The following is a 23,503-nucleotide window of genomic DNA, read 5'->3' as shown; positions in this document are numbered from 1 at the left end:
GGATATTTATTCAAAAGAATTGAAATCAGGATATTGAGATATGTGCACGCCCATGTTCATTGCCACATTATTCACATTAGCTAAATATGGTAACAACCTAAATATCTATCAATGGATGAGTAGATAAAGAAAATGTGGTATACTAGTATACATACAATGGTATATTTTTCAGCCTTAAAAAAAAGAAGTCCTGACCTATGCAACAACATGGATGACTCTTGAAGATGTTATACTAAGTTTTAGAGAGAAATGTGGTGTACAACATTGTGTAACATCTGCTGTAATAACACTATATTGTATACTTTAAATTTTAAGAGATTTGATCTCATGATAAGTGTTTTTGCTACAATAAAGATTTATGTCATTTATAAAACTCTAAAGTTTATTATATGAGTAAAATAGGATTTTAAAGTGTTCACTGTGACTCTTTTTGGCATCTTAACTCAATTGTAAGATCTTTGAATGTGGAGTTCATTTTATTTCTTCCATACCCATCTTTTTAAAATGGTGGAGAACCACACAGTAGATAAAGCTTTGATTAATGGATATACACTGAGTGGCCAGATTATTATGACCACCTGACGTTTGTAGGCAAATTAGCTATAATTTCACGCTGAAGTTGCTAGAGGGCCAGACCATTATAAATAGGGAAGCAGGTTGTTTACCACCACAGTAGAAGTGATTTTTTTCTGAAGATATAGGTAAAGAACATGATTTAACAGCCTTTGAACGTGGGATATATATATATATATATATATATATATATATATATATATATATATATGTATATATATGAAAGTAAGGACAGTCAAACTGATGGAAACTGATATCTTTGAATATTTACTATGTGCCAGATACTGTGCAAAATGTTTACTGTATTTTGTTTTATTTAAATATTTATAAAACCCTGTGAAAAAAGTATTACTACTCATCTTTTAGAATGAGGTGTCTGAGATTCAGAAACATAGGTGAGTTGTGTGAGAGATTATGGTTAGTAGGTCTTTGTTTTGTATTGTTGTTTTTGAATGTTTATTTTTTTTCTTAGTCCAGAAACATCTCTTTAGCTACAAATAAATTATTGTGACCTTGGGAAAAAATTTATCATCTTAACCATTTTTAAGTGTACATTTTAGTAGTGTTATGCCAAGGTAGTTTTGAGTCTATGTTAAGCTATCTCCTCTTTATCTCCTTCACTTTTGTCAGATTTATGTTTTACATTAGTAATTCTATAGTACATTTGCATGGTATATTATTGAGTCATCACATGATTGGCCCATAAAGTGATCTGTGGCATGAAGGACTTTGTACTGAATGAAGTTAGAAAAACTCCATTGGGAGGGTTCATTCATGTGGGTAGATTCATGTGGGGTAACAAAAGATCTACAGAGGCTAGTTCTCAGAGAGTTGGAGGCACTCTGTCTGCTTCCTAAGCTGGCCAGAGCATCTCTTGGGCCCCCTGTTACTAAGAGAATAGTAAGAACTCCCCATCAGGCAGTGTGGTTGATTAATTCAGAGGAAGGCAAGACATTCTTGGATATTTCAAAGGTTTCCCTCTATCCCCAAAAGTACCCATGTAAGATGTACTGCTCCATTCAGAGTCACAGTGATCATTCAGAAGATTATGTTCTATGTAAATAAAAATAAACAGTCAAACAAAACAACAGAAAAAAACAGACTTGGCATGGACCATTTAATTGAGTTCTTTCAGGATGCTAACTTTGGCACTACTTAATTTAGGGTTAAGCTGCAGTCTTCATGTGGGTCTGATGTCATTTTGTGTACAACTCCCTACTCAGTCTTTGCATTAGAAAGCACTTTATTAGAATTTCTACAATTGACAAAACCACTTAAGTAAGTTTTTTAATGAGGCCCTCTCCTCTTCTCCTAAACATGGGGTCTTTTTCTCCTCAGTTGTCTACTCTGACATTTCTCTTTTTTTTATTGCTTAAAGTATTACAAAGGGTATTACATATGTGTCCTTTCCCCCCCCACCCTTGACAGTCCCCTAGCCTCCCCTATCCCCCAGTGTCTTATGTCCATTGGTTATGCTTATATGCATGCATACAAGTCCTTAGGTTGATCTCTTACCCCCCCTCCCTCCTGCCCCCCCAACCCTCCCCGGCCTTCCCGCTGCAGTTTGACAATCTGTTTGAGGCAAACTTTTGAACAATAATAGATACTCTGACATTTCGAAAAGAAGAGAAAGATAGGTGTCTCTGCCTTTTGGGGAACTGTGGGATCTTCCATTTAAACTTGTGTGTTTTGCTTTCTTGGCCTGTTTATATAAATATAAGAAACCAGAAGCTAGTAAAAATAAAAATCATGAAGTTATCCATGAAACATGCAGAAGCAGTCTCCTTGAATGATAAACAAGCTCAGCTGCAGGAAGATCTGTGGTCTGATATTCATTACTGAAAAACTTCCACTGGATGGACAGTTTGTCCGGATGAGTTAATTAATTTTAAGAGCTCTCTGTCCTCTTAGAAATATACCATTCCAGATTGGCTGAAAACATGTTTACTTTGAACATTCATCAGTAATTCTGGGTCAGCCACCCCACAGCTTGGTTTGCTTTGGTGCCAGCTGCATGTGGCAGAAGTTAATTTGTGAGATGTCTCTTGTGCTAAAAGGGGGAAAAGTCATGTGGGGAAATAGGACTCTTGCAGAGAGAAGGGAGTGCGGAATTTCCAGTTCTCAGAATTAGGAAGTCTTGAGCACAGAAGCTAGTTCATATGAATCTGTATGGAAATCAGGGGCTTTTCCCAAGGATAACTTCTCATCTCTGCAAATGAATTTCCATTTCGATATTCTAAAAATATTTAAACAAATTATTTCACATGTCCAAAGGCTCGCTTTTTAAAAAAATCCCAGATTTACCCTGCCTTCCAAGTCCTGTTTGAATCTTACTTTACTCCCAAACTTCCTTTTATTGCAGTGGCTTTATTAAACTTTCTCTTTCTGAAGTTCTAAAGCACTGTGAGATAATAACAGTGCTATTTTCCAATGTATTTTGATGATGTCTCAAGTGTATTTAGTAGGTCTCAATTAGACTTAGGTGAGGAATTACCTTGTGAGTGGATAGAACAAGTGACAGCCTTTGCAAATGGTTTTGTAAAAAAATTTCTCTTTCTCCGCTTCCTCCCCATCCTTTTCTTTAAAATTTATCTTTATTGTTGAAAGTATTACAGATCTTCCCCTGCCTTTTTTCCCCATTGACCCCCTTCACCCCACACAGGCCTTCACCACAGTATTGTCTGTGCCCATGGGCTATAAATATATGCATGTAAATTCCCTGGTTAATCTCTCCCTAATCCCCACCCCCACCTTCCCTCTGAGATTCATCAGTCTGTTCCATACTTCTATGTCTCTGGATCTATTTTGTTCATCAGTTTATTCATTAGATTCCACATATGAGTGAGATCATGTGATATTTATCTTTCTCTGACTGATTTATTTCGCTTAGCATAATACTCTCCAGGTCCCCTCCATGCTGTCTCAAAGGATAAGAGATGCTCCTTTTTCACAGCTGTATAGTATTCCATGGTGTACTAGTAAATGTACCACAGCCTTTTTATCTACTTGTCTACTGATGGGCCTGCAGATATATATATCTATAATAATAAAAGCTTAATATGCTAATTAGACCGGACATCCTTCCGGACGTCCTTCCTTCTGGACAAAGCTGCAGCGGGTGGGAGCTGAGGCAGAGGTAGCAGAGGCCCCAGCTGCAGCGGTGGCGGGCAGTGGGCAGGGGCATATACGTACATATATATGTATATTTTTCCCCTCTATCTAACATGTCTTTTTGTTCTACTTTTAAGATTTTCTCTTCATGTATGGTTTTCAATAACTTGATGTGTTGTGGTGTTCTTCCTGTTTCTTTTTCTTGGGGTTCTCTGGGTTTATAGTTTTTTTTTAAAAAAATATATTTTATTGATTTTTTACAGAGAGGAAAAGAGAGGAATAGAGAGTTAGAAACATTGATGAGAGGGAAACATCAATCAGCTGCCTCCTGCACACCCCCTACTGGGAATGTGCCCGCAACCAAGGTACATGCACTTGACCAGAATCGAACCTGGGACCCTTCAGTCTGCAGGCTGACGCTCTATCCACTGAGCCAAACCAGTTAGGGCATGGGTTTATAGTTTTAATCTATAGTCATTCACCATTTAACAATAGTTCTGAGAAATGCATCTTTAGGCGATTTTGTCTCTGCACACATCATAGAGTGCACTTATAAAAATGTAGGTGGTATGGTGTTATTTAAGAAACATCCAAACCTGTAGAGAATTAAAAAAAAAATCTAAACCAGTCTTAATCTAAACATTATTTGGCAACTATTTCCTCCTTACATGATAGAACTGAAAGGTAACATGTGCAATTTCCCATTTTAATGCTCCTATATTATATACACAGCATACATACACTTAAAATGTGAGAGACAGCCCAGTGTCTTACATACAGACAGCAGGTCATGAGTAGTTTGAGCTACCCATACATCTTGCATAGATATTGGGCAAAATAATCTGTGAATTTTTTTACAGTTTTAACAAATACACATAAATATAAGAACATAAATGACAGTTGAGAATTTTATAAGAGTTTATTTGAGCCAAACTGATGACATATGCCAGAGAGCAAGATCTCAAATGCTCTGGACTCTCTGGAGAATAACAGTTTTGCAGCTTCTTTTATGCATTTAAAATTAAGGAGGGAAATTAAGGAAGATTACATAGAGATGGGAGAAAGCAAGGCAGGAATTTGGATTATGGTATAGTTAACAATATTATATGCTCTCTTGAGGGTTGTTATTTCAAAGTTGTGTTAAACCTAGAAGTATGGAAATAAAGGCTTAAGACAAAGATAAACCTTTTACTAAAAAGTTATATGGCTGGGACATGATTACCCACCATGACCTGACCTGTTTGAAATTTATGATCAGATTGCTCTGTGAGGTTATTTTCTATAGAACTCCCCTCCCTCCCCCCATCCACAATGGTATGGCCTGTTGGTCTGTAGGGGAGGAAAAATAATTTTATGTTTACCCTTCTAGGTTCTTGGCTGACACATCTTGTAATAAAAGACAGATTAGCAGGAAAAAAAGAAGTTTAATAACATGTATACCTCCTGTTGATATAAGAAACATTCAAACCTGTAGCGAAATTTTATGAGTTTATTTGAGCCAAACTGATGACAGTTGCTGGGAAGCAAGATTTCAAGTGTTCCTGAGAATGGCAGTTTACAGTTTCTTTCTTCCCTTTTTAATGCATTTTTATTGATTTCAGAGAGGAAGGGAGAGGGAGAGAGAGATAGAAACATCAATGATGAGAGAGAACCATTGATTGGCTGCCTCCTGCACGCTCCCTACCAGGGATCAAGCTGCAACCCAGGCATGTGCCCCTGATCAGAATCAAACCTGGGATCCTTCAGTCCACAGGCTGTTGCTCTATCCACTGAGCCAAACCAGCTAGGGCTTACAGTTTCTTTTATGCATTTGGAATTAAGGAGGGAATGTAAGGAAGGTGGGAGACAGGATAATTATATGTTTTCTTGGGGGTGGTTATGCTTCTGGGGGTCTGAAAAGGGTATTACTCTGACATTTCAAAGGTGTATTAACCTAGATGTACAAGGACAATGGAAAGGCTTGTTTAAGGCAAAGATAAACCTTTTACTAAAGAAGTTATATGCCTGGGGCATGACTACCTGCCATGACCTTCCCAGTTAGGAATTTATGATCAGATTGCCCTGTGAGGTTACTTGCAGTCATTGGACTTGTCAGGTTTATTACAGTATCCATTTTTTATCCATGCTCCTCCATTATAATCTTACTAGTGGCCCAGTGCACAGATTTGTGCATATTGAAAGGAAATTAATTAGAAAGTGGCTGGCGGGGCAGGACTGGGTGAGATGGGCTAGACACACCCTGGAGCCAACCTCCCGTGGTCCCTCCCCAGCCGGCTGCATCTGGGGCGCCACTGCGGTTCGAAGGGTGTCTGCGGTCACTGCAGCTCGGCAGTAAACCAGACTCTGGCCAACAGTGCCTCAGCAACAACATAACCCATGGCTGAATGTGGAATCACGCACCCTATGAGGAATTGGGTTCCCTCCTCTCTGGTTCTAGGGTGCGTCACCGCAGCTCAGCATCTTCTGTATTGAGAGTCTTCCCCCTGCTGGTCAGTGTGGGTCATGCCTATTGGATGGTCAGACAGTCGGATGGTTGCTTAGCTTTTTATGTATGTAGATGGAATCACTGCAGTCTGTTGTTGAAAGTGGTTATGTAGCACATGACTGTAATTTAAAAGTTTTGACCATTATTTTCTCAAGTATTTAATCTTTTTCTTCTCTCATCCCTTTTGGCACTAATTACTATGTTATGCTGCTTAAGATTGTCTGATAGCTCAGTGATGCTCTGTTAAAATTTTTCAGTCTTTTTTCCTCTCCATATTTGTCATTTTGGATAGTTTCTATTGCTCTCTTTAATTCCATTAATCATTGTTTGTGCAGTGTCTAAATTATTGTTAATCCAATCTAGTGTACTTTCATTTTAGCTATATATTTTTTCTAGAAATTCCATTTTTAAAATATTTCTAATTTTCAGTCTTGTGCTTTCTTTTATCTTTAACACATAGAATATATTTGATTTTTTTTCATATCTTTGGTTACTACTTACATTATTTATAATTTCTGTGTCTTTATATTTATTGATTTTTTCTCCTTTGTATGGGTCATATTTTCTTGCTGCTTTGTATGCTTGGTAATTTTTAATTGGATGTCAGACATTTTGAATTTTACATTGTTGGATGCTGGATATTTTGATATTAAAATATTTTGTGTGTGTGGGGGTGATGAAATTAAATTCCTTGGAGTCAGTTTGATTTTTAAACTTTGTAAGGGTGACCAAAAACAGTCTTTTTTCTATGGCTAATTTGGCTTCTCTGTTGAAGCAATACCTTTCTGAGGCAGTACCATTTGACATCCATACCCTTCGTGCTCCATGCCTTGCGTATAATGAAGTCTTTTTAGTCTGGGTGCCCAGAACATGAACTATTTCTGATCCTATGTAAACTGTGGTGATTTTTTCACTTACTCCTTCCTGGTCATTCTTTTTTTTTTTTGCCTTGGTAATTTTTTTCACATATGGCAGGTCATTGCCCAGAGTTGTCAGGTGCCTCCTCTGCAGATCTCTGGATCTCCTGCTTTTTGTGTAGCTCCACCTCTTCTGTACTCTGTTTTGTAACTTCTAGTTGCCTTGGCCTCTCCTAATTCTGAACTCTGCCTCCTCAATTCAGCAAGACTGCTGAGTCCTATTTGGGTTCCCCGTCCTGTACTAAAGCTTGAAAGCTCTTCCCAGGTAGTGAGAGAGGGCATCACAGGGCTCACCTTCTTTGTTTTTCCTTCCTCAGGGATCAATGTCCTGCGCTTTCTGTCTTCCTATGCCTGGAACCATTGTTTCACATATACTGGTTCTCTTTTAAGCTATTTAAGGTAGGAGAGTTAATCTAATTTCTCTTATTTCATCATGACTGGATGCTAAAATTTGTGATAGGATTTTAAGTTTCCCAGAATGTCTCACTGTCCTCAAATATCTTTTTTACTGCCTTCCAAGGTGGTTATAATCCCACCATTAAATAATCATTAATTTGAGTCTTTTGGCATTTGAATATCCTATTGAGATGCAAAAGTGCTCCATAGGAAAGGAAGCATAATAGTACAAGTTCACTAAATACTTATGGTACATCTGAAAGCATAGAAATATTATAGAAGTAGAACTCTGGGTATCTGGTTTCATTCTGAGATCTACTACAAGTTTGTGTGAACCCTGGCCAAGTTATTTGACATGTATGGGCCCAGTTTTATCATTTGTGAAATGTAAAGGAGGAGGAGTAAATGATTAGTTGACTTCTGGCTGAGGGCAGTAGGTCCATGTCTTACTCCTTAAAGAACTTAAATATAGTTAGAGAAACAACTAAATTTCATTAATACTTCAGCAAATCATAAAGGACAATATAGTAGAACGAGAGGCCCGGTGCACAAAAATTTGTGCACTCGGGGGTGGGGGGGGGATGTCTCTCAGCTAGGACTGTGCCCTCTCGCAGTCTGGGACGCCACGGGTATGACCACCTGCTGGCTTGGGCCTGCTCCTTGGGGGATTGGGCCTAAGATGGCAATCAGACATCCCTCTGGCAGCCCGGCAGCCCTTGGGGGATGTCCACTTGCCAGCGGGGAGCAGACCTAAGCTGCAGTCAGACATCCTTAGAGCTGCTAAGGAGGCAGGAGAGGCTCCCACCACCACCACTGTACTGGCAGCCGTCAGCCTGTCTTGTGGCTGAGCAGAGCTCCTCCATGTGGGAGCTCACTGACCACCAGACGCATTGAGCGTCTGCTCCCTGGTGGTCAGTGTGTGTCATAGTGACCAGTCATTCCCAGTCTTTCTGCTGTTAGGGTCAGTTTGCATATTACCCTTTTACTATATAGGATAGAGGCCTGGTGCACGGGTGGGGGCCGGCTGGTTTGCCTTGAAGGGTGTCCCAGATCAGGGTGGGGGTCCCGCTTGGGTGCCTGGCCGGCCTGAGTGAGGGGCTGATGGCTGTTTGCAGCTGGTCACACCCCCTTCAGGGTTGGGGTCTGCATTGGGGTGCCTGGCCAGTCTGGGTGAGGGGCTGAGGGCTGTTTTCAGGCTGGCGGGCGACTGAAGCTCCCAGCCTCTCTCTCTCTCTTTTTTTTTTTAATTCTGTGATTTATTTACCTTCTATAATTGAAACATTGTTGCCGTTACTGGCGCTCCCAGCTCTGAGGCCCCGGCCGGCTGAAAGCAGGTATCTGGGGTTTGTTTAGCTTCTATAATCGAAACATTGTTGCTTCCGGAGCTCAGAGCCGGGCCGCGGCAGGTGGGGAACCTTGGCTTCCTCCATCACTGGAGCAAGCAAGCCTCATGTTCGCTTCAGCTGCGTGGCTGCCGGCCGCCATCTTTGTTGGCAGTTAATTTGCATATCGCCCTGATTAGCCAATGGGAAGCGTAGCGGAGGTGCGGTTAATTACCCTTTTTGTCTTTTATTATATAGGATGTTATCCATGCTAAGTGCTCTGAAAGTTCAGATATGTTAACATAATAGATAAAGTTTTCTGCAAAGATGAAAATCAGCCTGGCCTATGTGGCTTAGTGGTTGAGCATTGACCTATGGATTCCCGGTCAGGGCACATGCCCCGGTTGGGGGCTTGATCCCCAATGTGGGCATGCAGAAGGCAGCTTCTCTTATCATTGATATTTCTATCTCTATCTCCCTCTCCCTTTCTTTCTGAAATTAAAAAATATATATTAAAAAATATGGAAATCAAGGTGTTCCTTGATGGTTTAGTATTTTTGGATAAAACAAAGGGACAGAAGTAAGGGGAATAAGATGTTCGCATTTGTTAGAAAGTTGTCATTGTTTAATGAGAGCTTAGTTTGCTGACAGTGGATCAATTTGAAGTTGTTATCTACAAAAATGGGAGTAATTGTTCTTTTTCCAATATCAATAAGAAATAATATTTCAGTAGTGGTTATAACTCTTGTGATTATTTGAGATGGTTATAATTTTTTTTCAGATTTTTGAAGTTTGCAGATACTTCTAGTGTTTTTGATTTTTTAAAATAAATCCCATATCTAATATGTACCCCAAATAAAATCTAGTAAGGTTTTTCATTATTACTTATCCCCTCGACTTCTCCTGTGTCCCCTACCATTTTTAATGGCATCACTTTCTACCTTGTGTCTTAAGGAAAGGTTTGTATTATTTTTTATTCTTTTCTGAGTTTAATCTCACATATTTATTTGGCTATCAGGTATAGCCATCTTTACTCTGGAATACTCTTTCTTGCTATTGCTGTATTGCCAACCCATCTTACCTCTCTCCTGGACCATTAGTGATATATTAATGGGTCTCTCTGCTTCCCAGCTCTCTTAACATATTCCTCATACTGCTATTAGTCTCGTATAGTTTTCGGTAGACCACTTCTCTGGGTACAGAGCCTCTGACATCTCTTCAGAGCCTGGAAATAAACTTCAAACCATAAAGGCACTCATTTGTTTGTTCCCAGCTTATTTCTCCAGGTTTCTTGCCACCCTACTATACTCTAGTCTTAGTATTCTAATTATGGTATGTGGAAAAGGGAATATTTCAAACAGGAAGCAAAATTAGCAAAGGCATGAAAATATATAATGTACTTGGAGTCTCCATCAGATAGACTTCTACTTATCCTTCAATAAAGATTTGGTTACGAACTCAACCCCCTTTTTTTTACACACTTCTGACTTTATCTCTTTTCCCTAAGTATGCAGATTATAAGTGCTTATTACATTGTTTTAGAATTATTTCTGTTCTTATTTGTTGTTATTACAGGCTGTGAGCTCCATAAGGGTAGGGACCAATATTTATTAATCTTTGAATTCCTAGTGTCCAATATAGTGTGTTGAGCACATTGTAGGAGCTGATGTGTTTGTTTGAATTATTACCAGCATATAACTAACACTCCCTTGAAAGCCTGGTCCTTTCTAGAACTAATTCTGTGGGTCCCCTGAGGCTGCCACTAGGAGGCTCCAAAGCCATCCACATAAGGAAATTTGGTTTGCTTCCAAGTTAAGCAAGAAAATGATGTTGCTGGACAAGTCCTTATTAAAAGTTCGGATGTCTAAACCTTTGTTTTAATTTCTTTAGAACTCTGTTTTGTTTTTGATATTTAGTATAACATATCTTTTTATTACACATTATCCTTTGGAGAACTGAGAGTATACTTAAAAGATATATACATTCTAGTCCTAGCCAGTCTACAGAGAGTTGGGGGAAAACCAACTCTCAAAGCTTTTAGTTTTTCAGGCACAGAATGAACTTCAGTGTGACTGACTCTAATCCAGTGCTTAAGTATTTTTTTTCTTATTCATCAAAAAGCATAAATTAAGTGTAATTGTTGGCTTCCTGTTCTTGCCTATTATTTAGTTAGCTCCAAAAGATTTGAATACATCAGATTCTAATGGAAATTGTCATCTAAAATTATTGCTGCACAATGACCAAATATGTCAGGCTATCGGCTCAAATTGGCATTCATGATTGCTGCTCTGGTAAAGTAAATTCTGAACCATTTCTTACAAGGTTGCCTCTTTAGGAGCCACTTGATAATGGGATGATCCTAGAGTTTCTGAGTCGTTTTACTATTTAGATGTGAGGAGGAAGAGAGGAGCCCATTGGTGCAGATCTACCTTTTTTCTTTATGTATCTCTGTCTTCTCTTTCCATAATCTGAATTCTGTCTGTTCTTCATGCCGAGTTCATCTTCTGTGGGGATTTCGCCAGGATGTAGCATTCTCTCTCTTTTTTCTTCTGAATTAAGCCAAAGTAAATTTTGGAGTTGAAAGACATTTAGTTAATGTAGTCTGGTCTTTTACCAGTGTGTGAAAAATGGCACCAAATGTGGGTAAAAATGGCCCAGAGACACTTAGTAAACCAGCAAATATCTTGTTGTGGCCAAGGTTGGTTATGTAATAGTTCCTGTCTCATCCTAAGAACTAATGCTTTACTTCATGCTATGTGTATCCCTACTGAGAGCTACTTATGATTACATAGTCCTTCCATGAGGTAAATAATTTAGCACGTTTATGAAGAATCAATCAGTGCAAAAATGTATTTGTGGATAGAATTTCAGCAATTGCAGATAAAATAAAAGAAGTAGTTATGATACATTCTGCTACTTTGTATAAATTAGATCCAATTCTGCAGGAACTCTCACTTGAAAATAGACTTCAAGTTGGTTATGAGTCATGGTGTACAGATGAAAAATCAGGGCTGTGGTCAATACTGTAAGGACAGCCTTAGAAATATTTAGCTGAAGAATGATTTATGCTGAGTTATTGTGGGAAGTCTTTGCTTCTGGTTTCAGCCTCCAACTCAATTGTATTGCTTGCTTTCATGAACATCTTGTGATGGAACAATGGTGTCTTCATCTGGGAATGATGTAACAGTAGAGAAATCCTGCAGACCTCAGATGAGGGAACTGGAACAGAGACTTGAATATTCATGGACATCTGCCAAGTATCCATATATATTTACATACATTTAGTAAAAATGGATAAAGATACTTGCAGAGGCACATTCTGCCAGGGTGTTACTTATTCTGCTGGGTGATACGGGAAGAGCACCAGCAGTTAGGAGGCCAGGGTTATAATCTTTGTTTGGTACAAAACACCACACAAACAGAATGCTGGGCAAATCACTTTATCCCTGTCTCTAGTTTCCTTATCTGTGAAATTTGAGGGTATTCTATTCTTTACTCATTCTTCTAGAGCAGGAGTCGTCAGAGTATATAGCCTGCAAGGCAAATCTCTCCACCACCTGTTTTTATAAAGTTTTATTGGAACACAGCCGTGCCCATTTATTTATGTATTGTCTTCAGCTGCTTTTGCATTACAACAGCAGAGTTGAGTAGTTGCATCAGAGGCTGTATGCACAAAACTAAAATATTTACCGTCTGATTCTTTATAGAAAGAGCCTGCAACCCATGCTCTAGAGAACATTTTTAAAAATTGGGGGAGGGGTTCATAAACACTGACATTAGGGATGGCACTGATCTCTGATTGATTAGGGCCAAGAATGTCAAATGAGGACATAATGAATAACTCTTTTACCTGAAATTCCAGTAACTCCCTCCTAGGGATTCCTTCCTTATTTTTGATTCTAAGGAGATCCATTTTTGAAAGCTATATCAATTCTTTAGAATAGGCAACAATTTCCCAAGTCAAATGAGTTAGGACTTTTTTAAATGTTTTTTTTTTTTAAATAGATTTTTAGAGAGAGGAAGGGAGAGGAGTAGAGAGATAGAAACATCACTGAGAGAGAAACTCCATCAATTGGCTGCTTCCTGCATGCCCCCTACTGGGGTTTGAGTCCACAATCTGGGCATGTGCCCTGACCAGAAATCAAACTGTGAACTCTTGGTTCATGGGTCAGTGCTCAACTACTGAGCCACACCAGCTGGCGAGTTAGAAATTTTTAACCACTCCCCGTAATCTGAAAAAGAGTATCCATCAAGATATCCACCAAGAATCTAAATTAATTCTTATGCTTATGGTGAAATGTTAGAAGCATTCCTTTTAAAGTCAAGAAGAAGCCAATAATGCCCTCAGCTCACCTTTGTACTGGAGATACTAGTGGGCACAATACTATCAAGAATTGTGAAGGGTCTGAGGTTTTACCCTACATGCAAACTAACAAGGTAGCCTGCCAGAGTTGCATGGGTGCTGGCAGAAGATATGAGACTCCTGTGTCAGATACAAACAGTTTATTTTTCACAGCAATATCTGTGGCTAGAGCATTAGCACATGTTTTTAACTGTTTTGCTGAGTCTCAGTTCTCACAGGACAATAGGAAGAATGCTAAGTGATACTTGCATGTGAAATGGGTTGTATGACAGGAGGGGAACCCTGAATCTTTTATAATGAGAAATAAACAGGCCTGTCCTGTATTCTAGAGAAAATGCTGTATTTATTATATAGGATACTAAGCATGCCTACTCTTTGCTCTGGAGGGAGGTACTATTTCTATCTTCTAAGACTGTTTAATATACAAACATCTTTGAAAAGGTAATCTAGAAAAAGGCAGCCATTGTCTCTGATTGTAAGACAGTTAGAAATGCAAGAGTCCTATGTATTCCAACAAATAAGAAAAGTAAATAAAATATATAAGAATTAAGAAGGAAGAAACACATTTTTTAAAAGAATGATTTTGATTTTTAGTGAGAGAGGAACATCTATGTGAGAAACATCTATGCAGCACAGCATCTGCCTCCTTCATGCCCCCTACCAGGGATCAAGCCCACAACCGGGCATGTGCCCTGATCAGGAATTGAACCGGTAACCTTTCTGTGCATTGGAAAATGCCCAACCAACTGAGCCACACTAGCCAAGGCAACAAATTTGTTTTTATTAGCAGATGTATAATTGGTTACATAATGAATTCATAAACATCTAGTAAAAAATGGTTCGAAATGATAAGAGGGTTTGCCAAGATTGCTAAAGTCAAGCTATATATAGCAAAACCAGACTCATTTTTTACAAACTATGGACAACTTAGAACATATTATTAAAAATTATACCAGCAAAAACCATAGTATCTTTGAATAAATCTAAGAAATATACCAAATTTTAATAGAAGACACTATAAAACTTTATTGAAAAACATTAAAGAAGACCTACATAGAAATGCATAATGTCATAAAAAGGAAGATTAAATATCTTGAAATTGTCTCCAAATTAATGTATAAATTCAGTGCAGTTAAAACTCCTATAAGCTCTCTCTCTGTGTGTATCTGACTTACTTAACAAGCTGATTATAAAATGTTATAAAAGGATAGAGCTGAGAGAGAGTATATGCCGTGGATGGGTATTCTTTGTACATTTCTCTGTTTGAAAGATTATATAATGAAAACAAAGTAAAAATGAAGGTTTTTTTTTCTTCTAAAAGTGATATGCTGCATGTCTTGGAGATCCCTGAGTCTGGAGTTGTGGATGCTGGCTTGCACTGTTTTAATTATCCAGATAAGAGGTATATAGTATTAACTGGAATTGTAAAGAAGGGTATAATTCTAAGAGACATTTTAAAGCCAAAGTGGATAAATTTGGTGACTTAAAGGGAAAGGAAGAGAGAGAGGAGTAAAAGATTACAGGGGTCAGAAACTAGAGGATTAGGGAAATGACATGGTTGATTAAATCAGGAAAATTAAAGGGCAAGCCAATTGGAGGGAGGATAAAGTAGATTATGAGCACTTTGGTTGGGAGTGATAGGTTCTCATCACAGAGGTCTTCTAGCATCTGTGAATCTCTTTCAAAGGACTATGATGTTGTGCATCTTTTCATGTGCTTATTAGCAATTTGTATATCTCCTTTGGTGAAATGTCTATTCAGATATTTTATTCATTTTTAAATTGGGTTATTAGTTTTTTTATTAAGTAATAAAAATTTTCTTTATATTTCCATTGCATATATTATTTTCAAATATTTTCTGTGTCATCTTTTCATTTTCTAAATGATGTATCTGTTTGAATACAAGGCCTGTGCCTTTATTATATTGCCTCATATAATGTCAGAGAAAGCCTGTATTTGGTAGGCTTTGATGACTATATTAAAATCATTTTATTGTGACCGTGTCATCTAGCCTTAGCTTGAATATTTCTAGGAATAGGAAACTCACTCCATCCTCAAGTAGCTCTTTCCCTTATATGACAGGTTCTGTTATCATTTTTTCATGTGGAACTGTAGAGTATGTTTTTTGGTTATTTCCATAATGTTTGACTTTTGAGATTTACATGGAGTAAGTCAGTTATCTCTTCTATATGAAAGCAAGTTTTCTTTGCCAAGCTTACCACTCTCAGTCTTTTATGTCTCTTTACAATAACAATAGATGAAAAAATTGAGGCCTACAGAGGTACTTTCACTGTCACTTCTGCTTCTGCAACTAATAAGTAAACACCAAATCAGATTTTAAAAAAATCTTTATTGTTGAGATTATTGCAGATGTCCCTCTTTTTCCCTCTGTAGCTCCCCTTCACCTGGTTCCCACCCCACCCCAGGCCCTCGCCACCATATTGTCTGTGTCCATAGGTAATGCACATATGCATATAAGATCTTTGTCTCATCTCTTCCCCCACCCCCTCATACCCCTTTCCTTCTGAGAATCATTAGTCTGTTTCATTTCCATGCCCCTGATTCTATTTCATTCACCAATTTATTCTGTTCATCAGATTTTTTTTAAAATATATTTTATTGATTTTTTACAGAGAGGAAGGGAGAGAGATAGAGAGTTAGAAACATCGATGAGAGAGAAACATCGATCAGCTGCCTCCTGCACATCTCCTACTGGGGATGTGCCCGCAACCCAGGTACATGCCCTTGACCGGAATCGAACCTGGGACCTTTCAGTCCGCAGGCCGACTCTCTATCCACTGAGCCAAACCGGTTCCGGCATCAGAGTTTTTATTCATTTGATTTTTAGATTCAATTGTTGATAGATACGTATTTGTTGCCACTTTGTTGTTCACATTTTTTATCTTTACCTTTTTCTTCTTCTTCCTCTTCTTAAAGAATACCCTTCAGCATTTCATTTAATACTGGTTTGGAGGTGATGAACTCCTTTAGCGTTTTCTTGTCTGTTAAGCTCTTTATCTGACCTTCAATTCTAAATGATAACTTTGCTGGGTAGAGTAATCTTGTTTGTAGGTTCTTGTTATTCATCTCTTTGAATATTTCTTGCCACTCTCTTCTGGCCTGCATAGTTTCTGTTGAGAAATCAGCTGACAGTTGTATGGACACTCTCATGTAGGTAATTAACTGCTTTTCTCTTTCTGCTTTTAAGATTCTCTCTTTGTCTTTTGCCCTTGGCATTTTAATTATGATGTGTCTTGGTGTGGTCCTCTTTGAGTTCCTCTTGTTTGGGGATCTCTGTGCTTCCTGGACTTGTAAGTCTATGTCTTTCACCAGGTAGGGGAAGTTTTCTGTCATTATTTCTTTAAATAGGTTTTCAATGTCTTAGTCTCTCTCTTCTTGTGGCACCTCCATAATTCAGATGTTGGTATGCTTGAAGTTGTCCCAGAGGCTCCTTACACTATCTTCATATTTTTGGATTCTTTTTTTCTTTTTGCTCTTTTGGTTGGGTATTTTTTGCTTCCTCATATTTCAAATCATTGATTTGATTCTTGGGATCCTCTAGTCTACTGTTGAATCCCTGTATATTATTCTTTATTTCAATCAGTGTATGCTTAATTTCTGACTGGTCCTTTTTCATTTTTTGACATTCTCACTAAGATCCTTGAAAATCTCACTAAGTCCCTTGGAGGTTTCTGGAAGATTATTGAGTAACCTTATACCTGTGGTTTTGAACTCTATATCCAGTAGTTTGCTTCTTCCATTTCTTTCATTTGTTACATGTTTCTTTGTCTCCACATTTTGGCTGCTTCCCTGTGTTTGTTTCTATGTATTGGGTAGAGCTGCTATGTCTCCTTGAATTGATAGAGTGGCCTTGTATAGTAAGTAAGTCTCCTAAAGGGCCCAGTGGCTCAGCCTCCCCAATCACCTGAGGTGGACACTCTAGGTGCATCCCTTTGTGGGCTGTGTGCGCAGTTTTGTTGTAGTTGAGCCTTGGTTGCTGTTGGTGTCACTGGGAGGAATTGACCTCCAGGCCAATTGGCCGTGGAGACCAGCTGTGACTACAGTGGGAGAGCTCCTGTGCAGGAGACACCCTTATGGAGCAGGTCTTGCTTCAGTGGGGCTTTGGTGTTCACTGAGTCTTCCCCTTGAGTGTGTCACTTATGGATGTGAAGAGTTGTAATCTGGTATGGTCTCACACTGACCACGAGGTATACTGGCTCTTGGGTCTCCAGGAAGGTGTAAAGTCAGCCACTGCCTGGGGCCACCCAGCAGGAGCTACAGTGAGATCTTTAGATTCCTCTTCTTTGTATCAGGTTTGGAAGTGCCCAGATGAGGTCCAGCAGTGAAGCAAGGGAGGCTGGTGCTGGTACTGGGTCTTGGGCCTTTTATTGATAGGTTTGGTACTCTCTGACCCAGCCGCAGCTTGTTTGACAGGTTTTTAGCCTGAGCAAGGACAGGCCATTAATACATAAAAGCCATTGCTCACAGCTTGGGTGGGGTTGTAAATTGGTGGGGCGGGATCTCAGGGAATCACCAGGGCTGAGCAAACAGAAATGGCTGCCAGTCAGCCCTGCAACTGGGGAGGTTCCAGCAGGGGAACAATGAGCCCCATGAGCACCTCCTTCTGGAAGAAAGCTGCCCCTAAGTTTCTGCTCAGATGCTAGACAGTCCAGTTTCTCCTCATATGTGTCTGGGTCCCCCAGAGCTTTGCCTGGCACTGAGCTCAGCGGTAGCGGGAGCTTGTAAGTGCAGTTTGTGGTGAATGCCTTTTAAGAGGAGCAGCTGGGTCTCTAGCAGCCTGTGTGTCACTCAGCCACAATCTGCACTGTTTTTTAAAAGCCTGTATTTCTTACTGCCCGTAGGGACTCTTTTCCCAGCTCTGGGATCCTGGGCTAGGCATCTGGTGTGGGCTTGGGACCCCTTGCTCCTCTGGGCAGCCTCCGCGGAGACAATCTCCCTCCCAATTAAAAAAGGGGCACACATGGGTGCCAGACCAGCCCATTCCACACCTTCGCACCTCCTACCAGTCTCAGTGTGCTTTCTTTTTTATTTCTCTAGTTGTAGGACTTCCATTCAGCCAGTTTTCTGGTGGTTCTGGATGATGGTTGTTCTGTATTTTAGTTGTAATTTTGATGTGGTTGTGGGAGGCAGTGAGTACAGGGGTTTGCCTATGCCACCATCTTGGTTCTCCCCCCCAAATCAGAATTTGAGGTCTGCTTAACTCCAACTCTTCACTCTGCTTCGCTTGACTGGCATAGAATGCAGTGTGGCTATGTAATCTTTTGTATTCTGGATGTTCTGGTTCCATTAATTTAGTATAAAATTTAATTAATTTTTTTTGGTGGCAATATTATATTTGGCAGTATATCACTGGCTTATATGTTAAGCTTGTATTTAACTAAAATTTACAATTCTTAATAAGATCTTAAATATCTGAACTTCGGTCTGGTACGGCCTTTGCATATTATCTTATGTAATTAATTTTCAGTATAAATGCAGGACTTTGTGTTCATGTCCTTACCTACATGTTGGGGATCCCATCCTACATTTCCGGGTTGCCAAGATAATTTTGAATGTTGAGCCTATAATTTATGATACTTACTCTTCCTTCAGATATATGACCATGTGCATCTTTGATAAGTATTCTCACTTTGTGTTTATCGAGTCTTTGATACAATGTTGAACAGATGAAGTATAGATAAAAATCCATATAGAATATCTGTTTCCCCCCAAACATTGTCATAATGCACTTTTCTAAAGTCTAGGAAGTATGTTTGCCCATGCCCATTGTTTTCTTTTCTTAGTATTATTAATATTAAGATAATATGGTCACTTTATTTCAAGGTTTTGGTTGAATGATGTTGAGCACTGCTTAAAGAACCAAATATTTCTACTGGTACCATCAACACGGGCATTCTTTTTTTTTTTTTTTTTTTTGGTTCCAAAGCCATTGCTGTCAGCAGTGAGCAGTGGCAGAGCAGCCTTTTTTTTTTTTTAAAGCATTTTCTTCTAAAATCCTTTAGTTTGCTATGTAAAACTTGAAAGTTTCTAGAGTTGTTATCCAAATTGCTATTGATAATATAATTTGTTTCTATGGTAATCAGCTGACTTATATTTTAACTTATAAAAGTAAAACAAATAACTTTAGGTCATGAAAGCTTCCTGGTAATTGTGACGCATTCTAGAAGAATGTTTATTTTTGAGGAAGGCTATTTTCTGAAGAATACTTTTACTTTGAGTGTAAATCATACTGTATAAAAAGCAACCTATCACTAATGGAAAAATAACTGGGAAATAGAAAGATCTGAAAAGTTACTCTAGCCCTGCTCTTGCTTTCTTTAGTGACTCACAAAATACTAAATTGAAAAGACAATTACTGAGTCAGAATGTATCCAGAGGTATATGAAAAAAATATCAGGAGAAATTCTGAGTAGCTTACCCACAGAATGGCAGCTCTAGTTTGAGCTGAGTAGGCCGGCTGGGAGGTAAACTTGAAAACAGGCCAAGAATCCTGAATACACATGCTGGAGCTATCACTTGGTCCTATGGCATGAGATAGAGGAAATGACCTTCATAGTCACTAGTATTCAGACAAAGTTGTATTATTTTTTTCCCATGGAGAGTGCTAAAAGATGTTAAGAAAAGGCCCCATGAGGTAAATAAATACTAGAGGTGAGCTTAGAAGAGGAATGGAGGAGTGAGAATCTTAAGTGAGGTTAGAGAGAGATAAGAAAGAAAAAAATCTTCCAAGAATTTGGAAATGACCAGAGAAACTTGCAGGATGTATCATGAAATTGGAGACCCTCAGGTTTATTAATTTTGAATTTCTTAATTCTGATGAAAATACTGGTAGTTTATAAATTGTCATTTTGGGATAAAACAGGACTGTAATATGTATATGATTTTTGTTTTATTGGTTTATTTTTTAACTGTATTTTTATTGATTTCAGAGAGGAAGGGAGAGGGAGAGAGAGAAAGAAATATCAATGATGAGAGAAAATCATTGATTGGTTGCCTCTGGCACACCCCCTACTAGGGATCGAGCCTGCAACCAGGGCATGTACCCTTGACAGGAATCGAGCCTGGGACCCTTCAGTCCAGGCCAACGCTCTATCCACTCAGCCAAGCCAGCCAGGGCTATTTGTTTATTTTTAATTTTTTTGTTTTTCATTTGTGCTGCCTGCCCCCCGACTCCCCTTTTTTCTTTCTTTCTGTAGACATTGTTCGGAGTGATGTTGCCTTGGATAAACAGAAAGGCTGCAAGATTGCCCAGCACCCTGATGTTATGCTGGAGCTTCAACGGGAGAAGGCAGCTCAGATGCATCTGGTTCTTCTAAAGGAGCAATTCTCCAATACTTACAGTAATCTCATATTAACAGGTAAGGCTATTGGAGCCGGCTGGAATCTTAGAGCACTGTAGATTGATGGCCTCCATCAGTTAGTAACTTGATGCTTGGGAGACACTAAAGTGAGATCCAGATGAGCCCACATCTGTCTGTCTTTACTCACTATATCCCTTTTTAAATTGTGATGACTCTTGTCTTCCTATAAAAAACATTTCTTGTAGTTTGCAGATGTGTTTTGGCTTGAGGTTATGGGCGATTCAGCATGTGTGTTCTTAAAAGACAGAACCAATGAAAACCTAATGAAGCCTTATAAAAATATTACTTTTTAGATGTGTGCCAGTAGATTTGAGAGAATTACTAAATTTGGTGTCTAAGAAGCAGCTATTTTCCTTTTTCTGTGTATGTCCTTTCTATGAACCCAGTGAATATAAAGATGAAATGCAAAAGAGATAATGATGCACATGCAGAGCTGAGAATGTTCTGTTCGTGGTGGAGTTTGAAAATATCTGGGGAATTTGATTTTCTTTTTAAGAGCAAAGAGGCTATGAGACTGAGCGATACTCCCTTACATCCTTGGTTCTAGGGGGGATGTGAATATGTGTGAGAGCTCAAAGGAAAAACAACTTTTTGCAGGGTTGCCTGCAAACTTTGCTGGTAAAGAGCATGAGAATTGCATGTCTTTGTCAAACTTTGGAAAATATTCTAATAGCAGGCCCTGCCCTGGTAGCTCAGTTGGTTAGAGTGTTGTCCCAATACACTAAGGTTGTGGGTTCAATCCCCAGTCAGGGCACATACAAGAATCAACAAATGAAAGCATAAATAAATGAAACAATAATTGGTTTTTCTCTATCTCTCTAAAAAAAATCAATAATAAAAAGTTTCTAATAACATTCACTAATGTGAGAATCATGAAGGACTTGCGATGAACTAATAAGAGCAGCTCAAGTTACCTTCATTTTCTTGAGGGCATGCAAGGCAGATAGATCTGCATTATGTTTATTCAAATAAAATTTAACAAATCAAAAGTGTATTTTCCCTTGTTTACTAATATTTAAAAAATAAAAAGATGGATTGGATTGTCTGACAGGCTCTGAACATCTCACACTTATTTTTGTAAAGTCTAAGTTAGGAAAATTTTAACTTTTTTTTTTTTTTTACAGGCTTCCTGGCATTTTACCAGGAATTGCTGAGTGGCAACCAAATTGTTTTGCTTTGTAAAAAGCACAAGTCTTTTTCAACTTTCCATTTTGTACCTGGTGGAAAACTCAATAGCATGAGATAAAAGCCAGATTTAAATGTGGCTTTGGTGAGCAGAGAAGAGGATTTTGGATTTCATAATATAGGCCCTGTTTTTTGCTCTTTGTCATTAAAGAAGGAAAACTTAAAAGTGATTTATAGCCAATGATGCATTTCCCTAAATTGGTTAGTGAAACTGTGTTTAGATGTTTGGGAAGATTTCTCTCTAGATTTATTCAGTCTACCTCAGATGTACAAATGTGCATGTATTTAATGTTTTTCAATTCTGTTATTGGACATGAAATATTTTTATTCTATCCTTATTCGAATATTTTAAGCACATATTAGAGAGGTCAGACCCCATGTTCTTTAATGTGGCATAGAAAGGACTTAAGGTAATTCTAACCCTAAACTGTGGATTCAGAATGTGGCTCAAAGGCATATTATCTTTGAACACACACAAGTGTTCTATTGAGTTCAATGGAATCTTTTCTAATTCTCAGTAACATAATCTTTTTCGATGTTTATTCACAGTTCAAACTGTTGGAATCAACATTGTCAACTTTTACCCTGACAACTTGCTTACTTTCCACTAAACAAACTTACCCTGGTGAAGAGCCTCTTTCCTGCTCTTACTTCTCCCAAGCTACTTCAAAGAGTCCTTAGGCATTTTCCACATTTTTCACCCAATGTCTGTGCAGAGGTGGTACCTTGCTACAGACAGAGCATTTGGTGTGCCCCGGTATGTTTACATGAAAGTTTAAAAGGTTTTGGTTCCAGGTGTTGGGAAGAGATGGAGTCATTTCAATTTAGCACCAATGGTAAAACTATTTTAGTGTCCTTTAAGTCTTTGATTTTAGACAGAGTGGTTTTCTAATTGTTATGAAGTTTAATCCTTGATTTCTTGTATAAATTTTGAGAACATGGTCTCCAGACAGCTAAACATAATATTTAAACATAACTAAACTAACTTTTGTAAATATTTCCCTTTTTAGTGATGAATGTATATTGGTAAGGAGGGTGAGGTTGAAGGGGCAGAGACCTCTCAGATGAAGTGACTTTCTTTACCAACATGTTCAGAACACCTACTCTTGGAGCTCTGCTTGGTGATGTCCACTTATTTTGTGTAACTCTGGCATAATGTTTGAGTATTTACGTGGGAACAGGATAAGGAAGCTGGGTCTCCAAAATCTCAGAAAGAGATAACTTTTTCATACCTCTGCCCTCCCCTCAATACCTCTCCCAGTTATTTAAAGAATTTCATGTATATGGGTAGCAGTGTGTCATAATTGTTTCCTGGTAAGTTAATGGTATATTATTTATTTTTAAATTGGAGAACTAAGATCACAGTATAAGAAAAATATTAATAAAGTGATTGAAATGTCACTATGGTAAGAACTTAATAAAGTTATTGAAATGTCAGATAAAAGCATGTTAAAAATATTGGTTGTTGCCCTCTGCATCACAAGCAAGCCCTCATTCTTAGGTGTTTTGTCTTTATTTGATATGACTAATAGCATTGAGGTGAGAGGCATGCTTTCATGTTCTTCATTTCAGCTCATGATTTCTTTTAAGCAGACACCCCCAAGATGAGGGTAAATGATATTTTAGTTTTGATGATATTTTGACCATTTAATAAAAGGAAACAACTCTACAGTTCTAGTAACTACCCAGTTAATGGAAACTAATAATAATTCTTTAATGCATACATCTTATTGAAGTATTCCTCATTATATCATAATTTTAGGAAAGTA

General features: G+C 38.4%; 1 protein-coding gene across 1 annotated transcript in view; it reads left to right on the top strand.

Annotated features, from left to right (window-relative positions):
- Positions 1–23,503, top strand: part of HPSE2 (heparanase 2 (inactive)) — a 533,452-nt gene that overhangs the window by 40,373 nt on the left and 469,576 nt on the right. Inside the window, exon 3 of the mRNA XM_059661921.1 lies at positions 20,385–20,546. Within this exon, the coding sequence (XP_059517904.1) occupies positions 20,385–20,546 (162 nt within the window). The remainder of the gene's footprint in view (positions 1–20,384; positions 20,547–23,503) is intronic.

The sequence above is a fragment of the Myotis daubentonii genome, chromosome 13 (assembly GCF_963259705.1).
Source record: "Myotis daubentonii chromosome 13, mMyoDau2.1, whole genome shotgun sequence".
In the NCBI taxonomy this organism is placed as follows: domain Eukaryota; kingdom Metazoa; phylum Chordata; class Mammalia; order Chiroptera; family Vespertilionidae; genus Myotis; species Myotis daubentonii.
The sequence above is the reverse complement of the archived record's forward strand: the minus strand, read 5'-3'. Positions and strand labels throughout refer to the sequence as shown.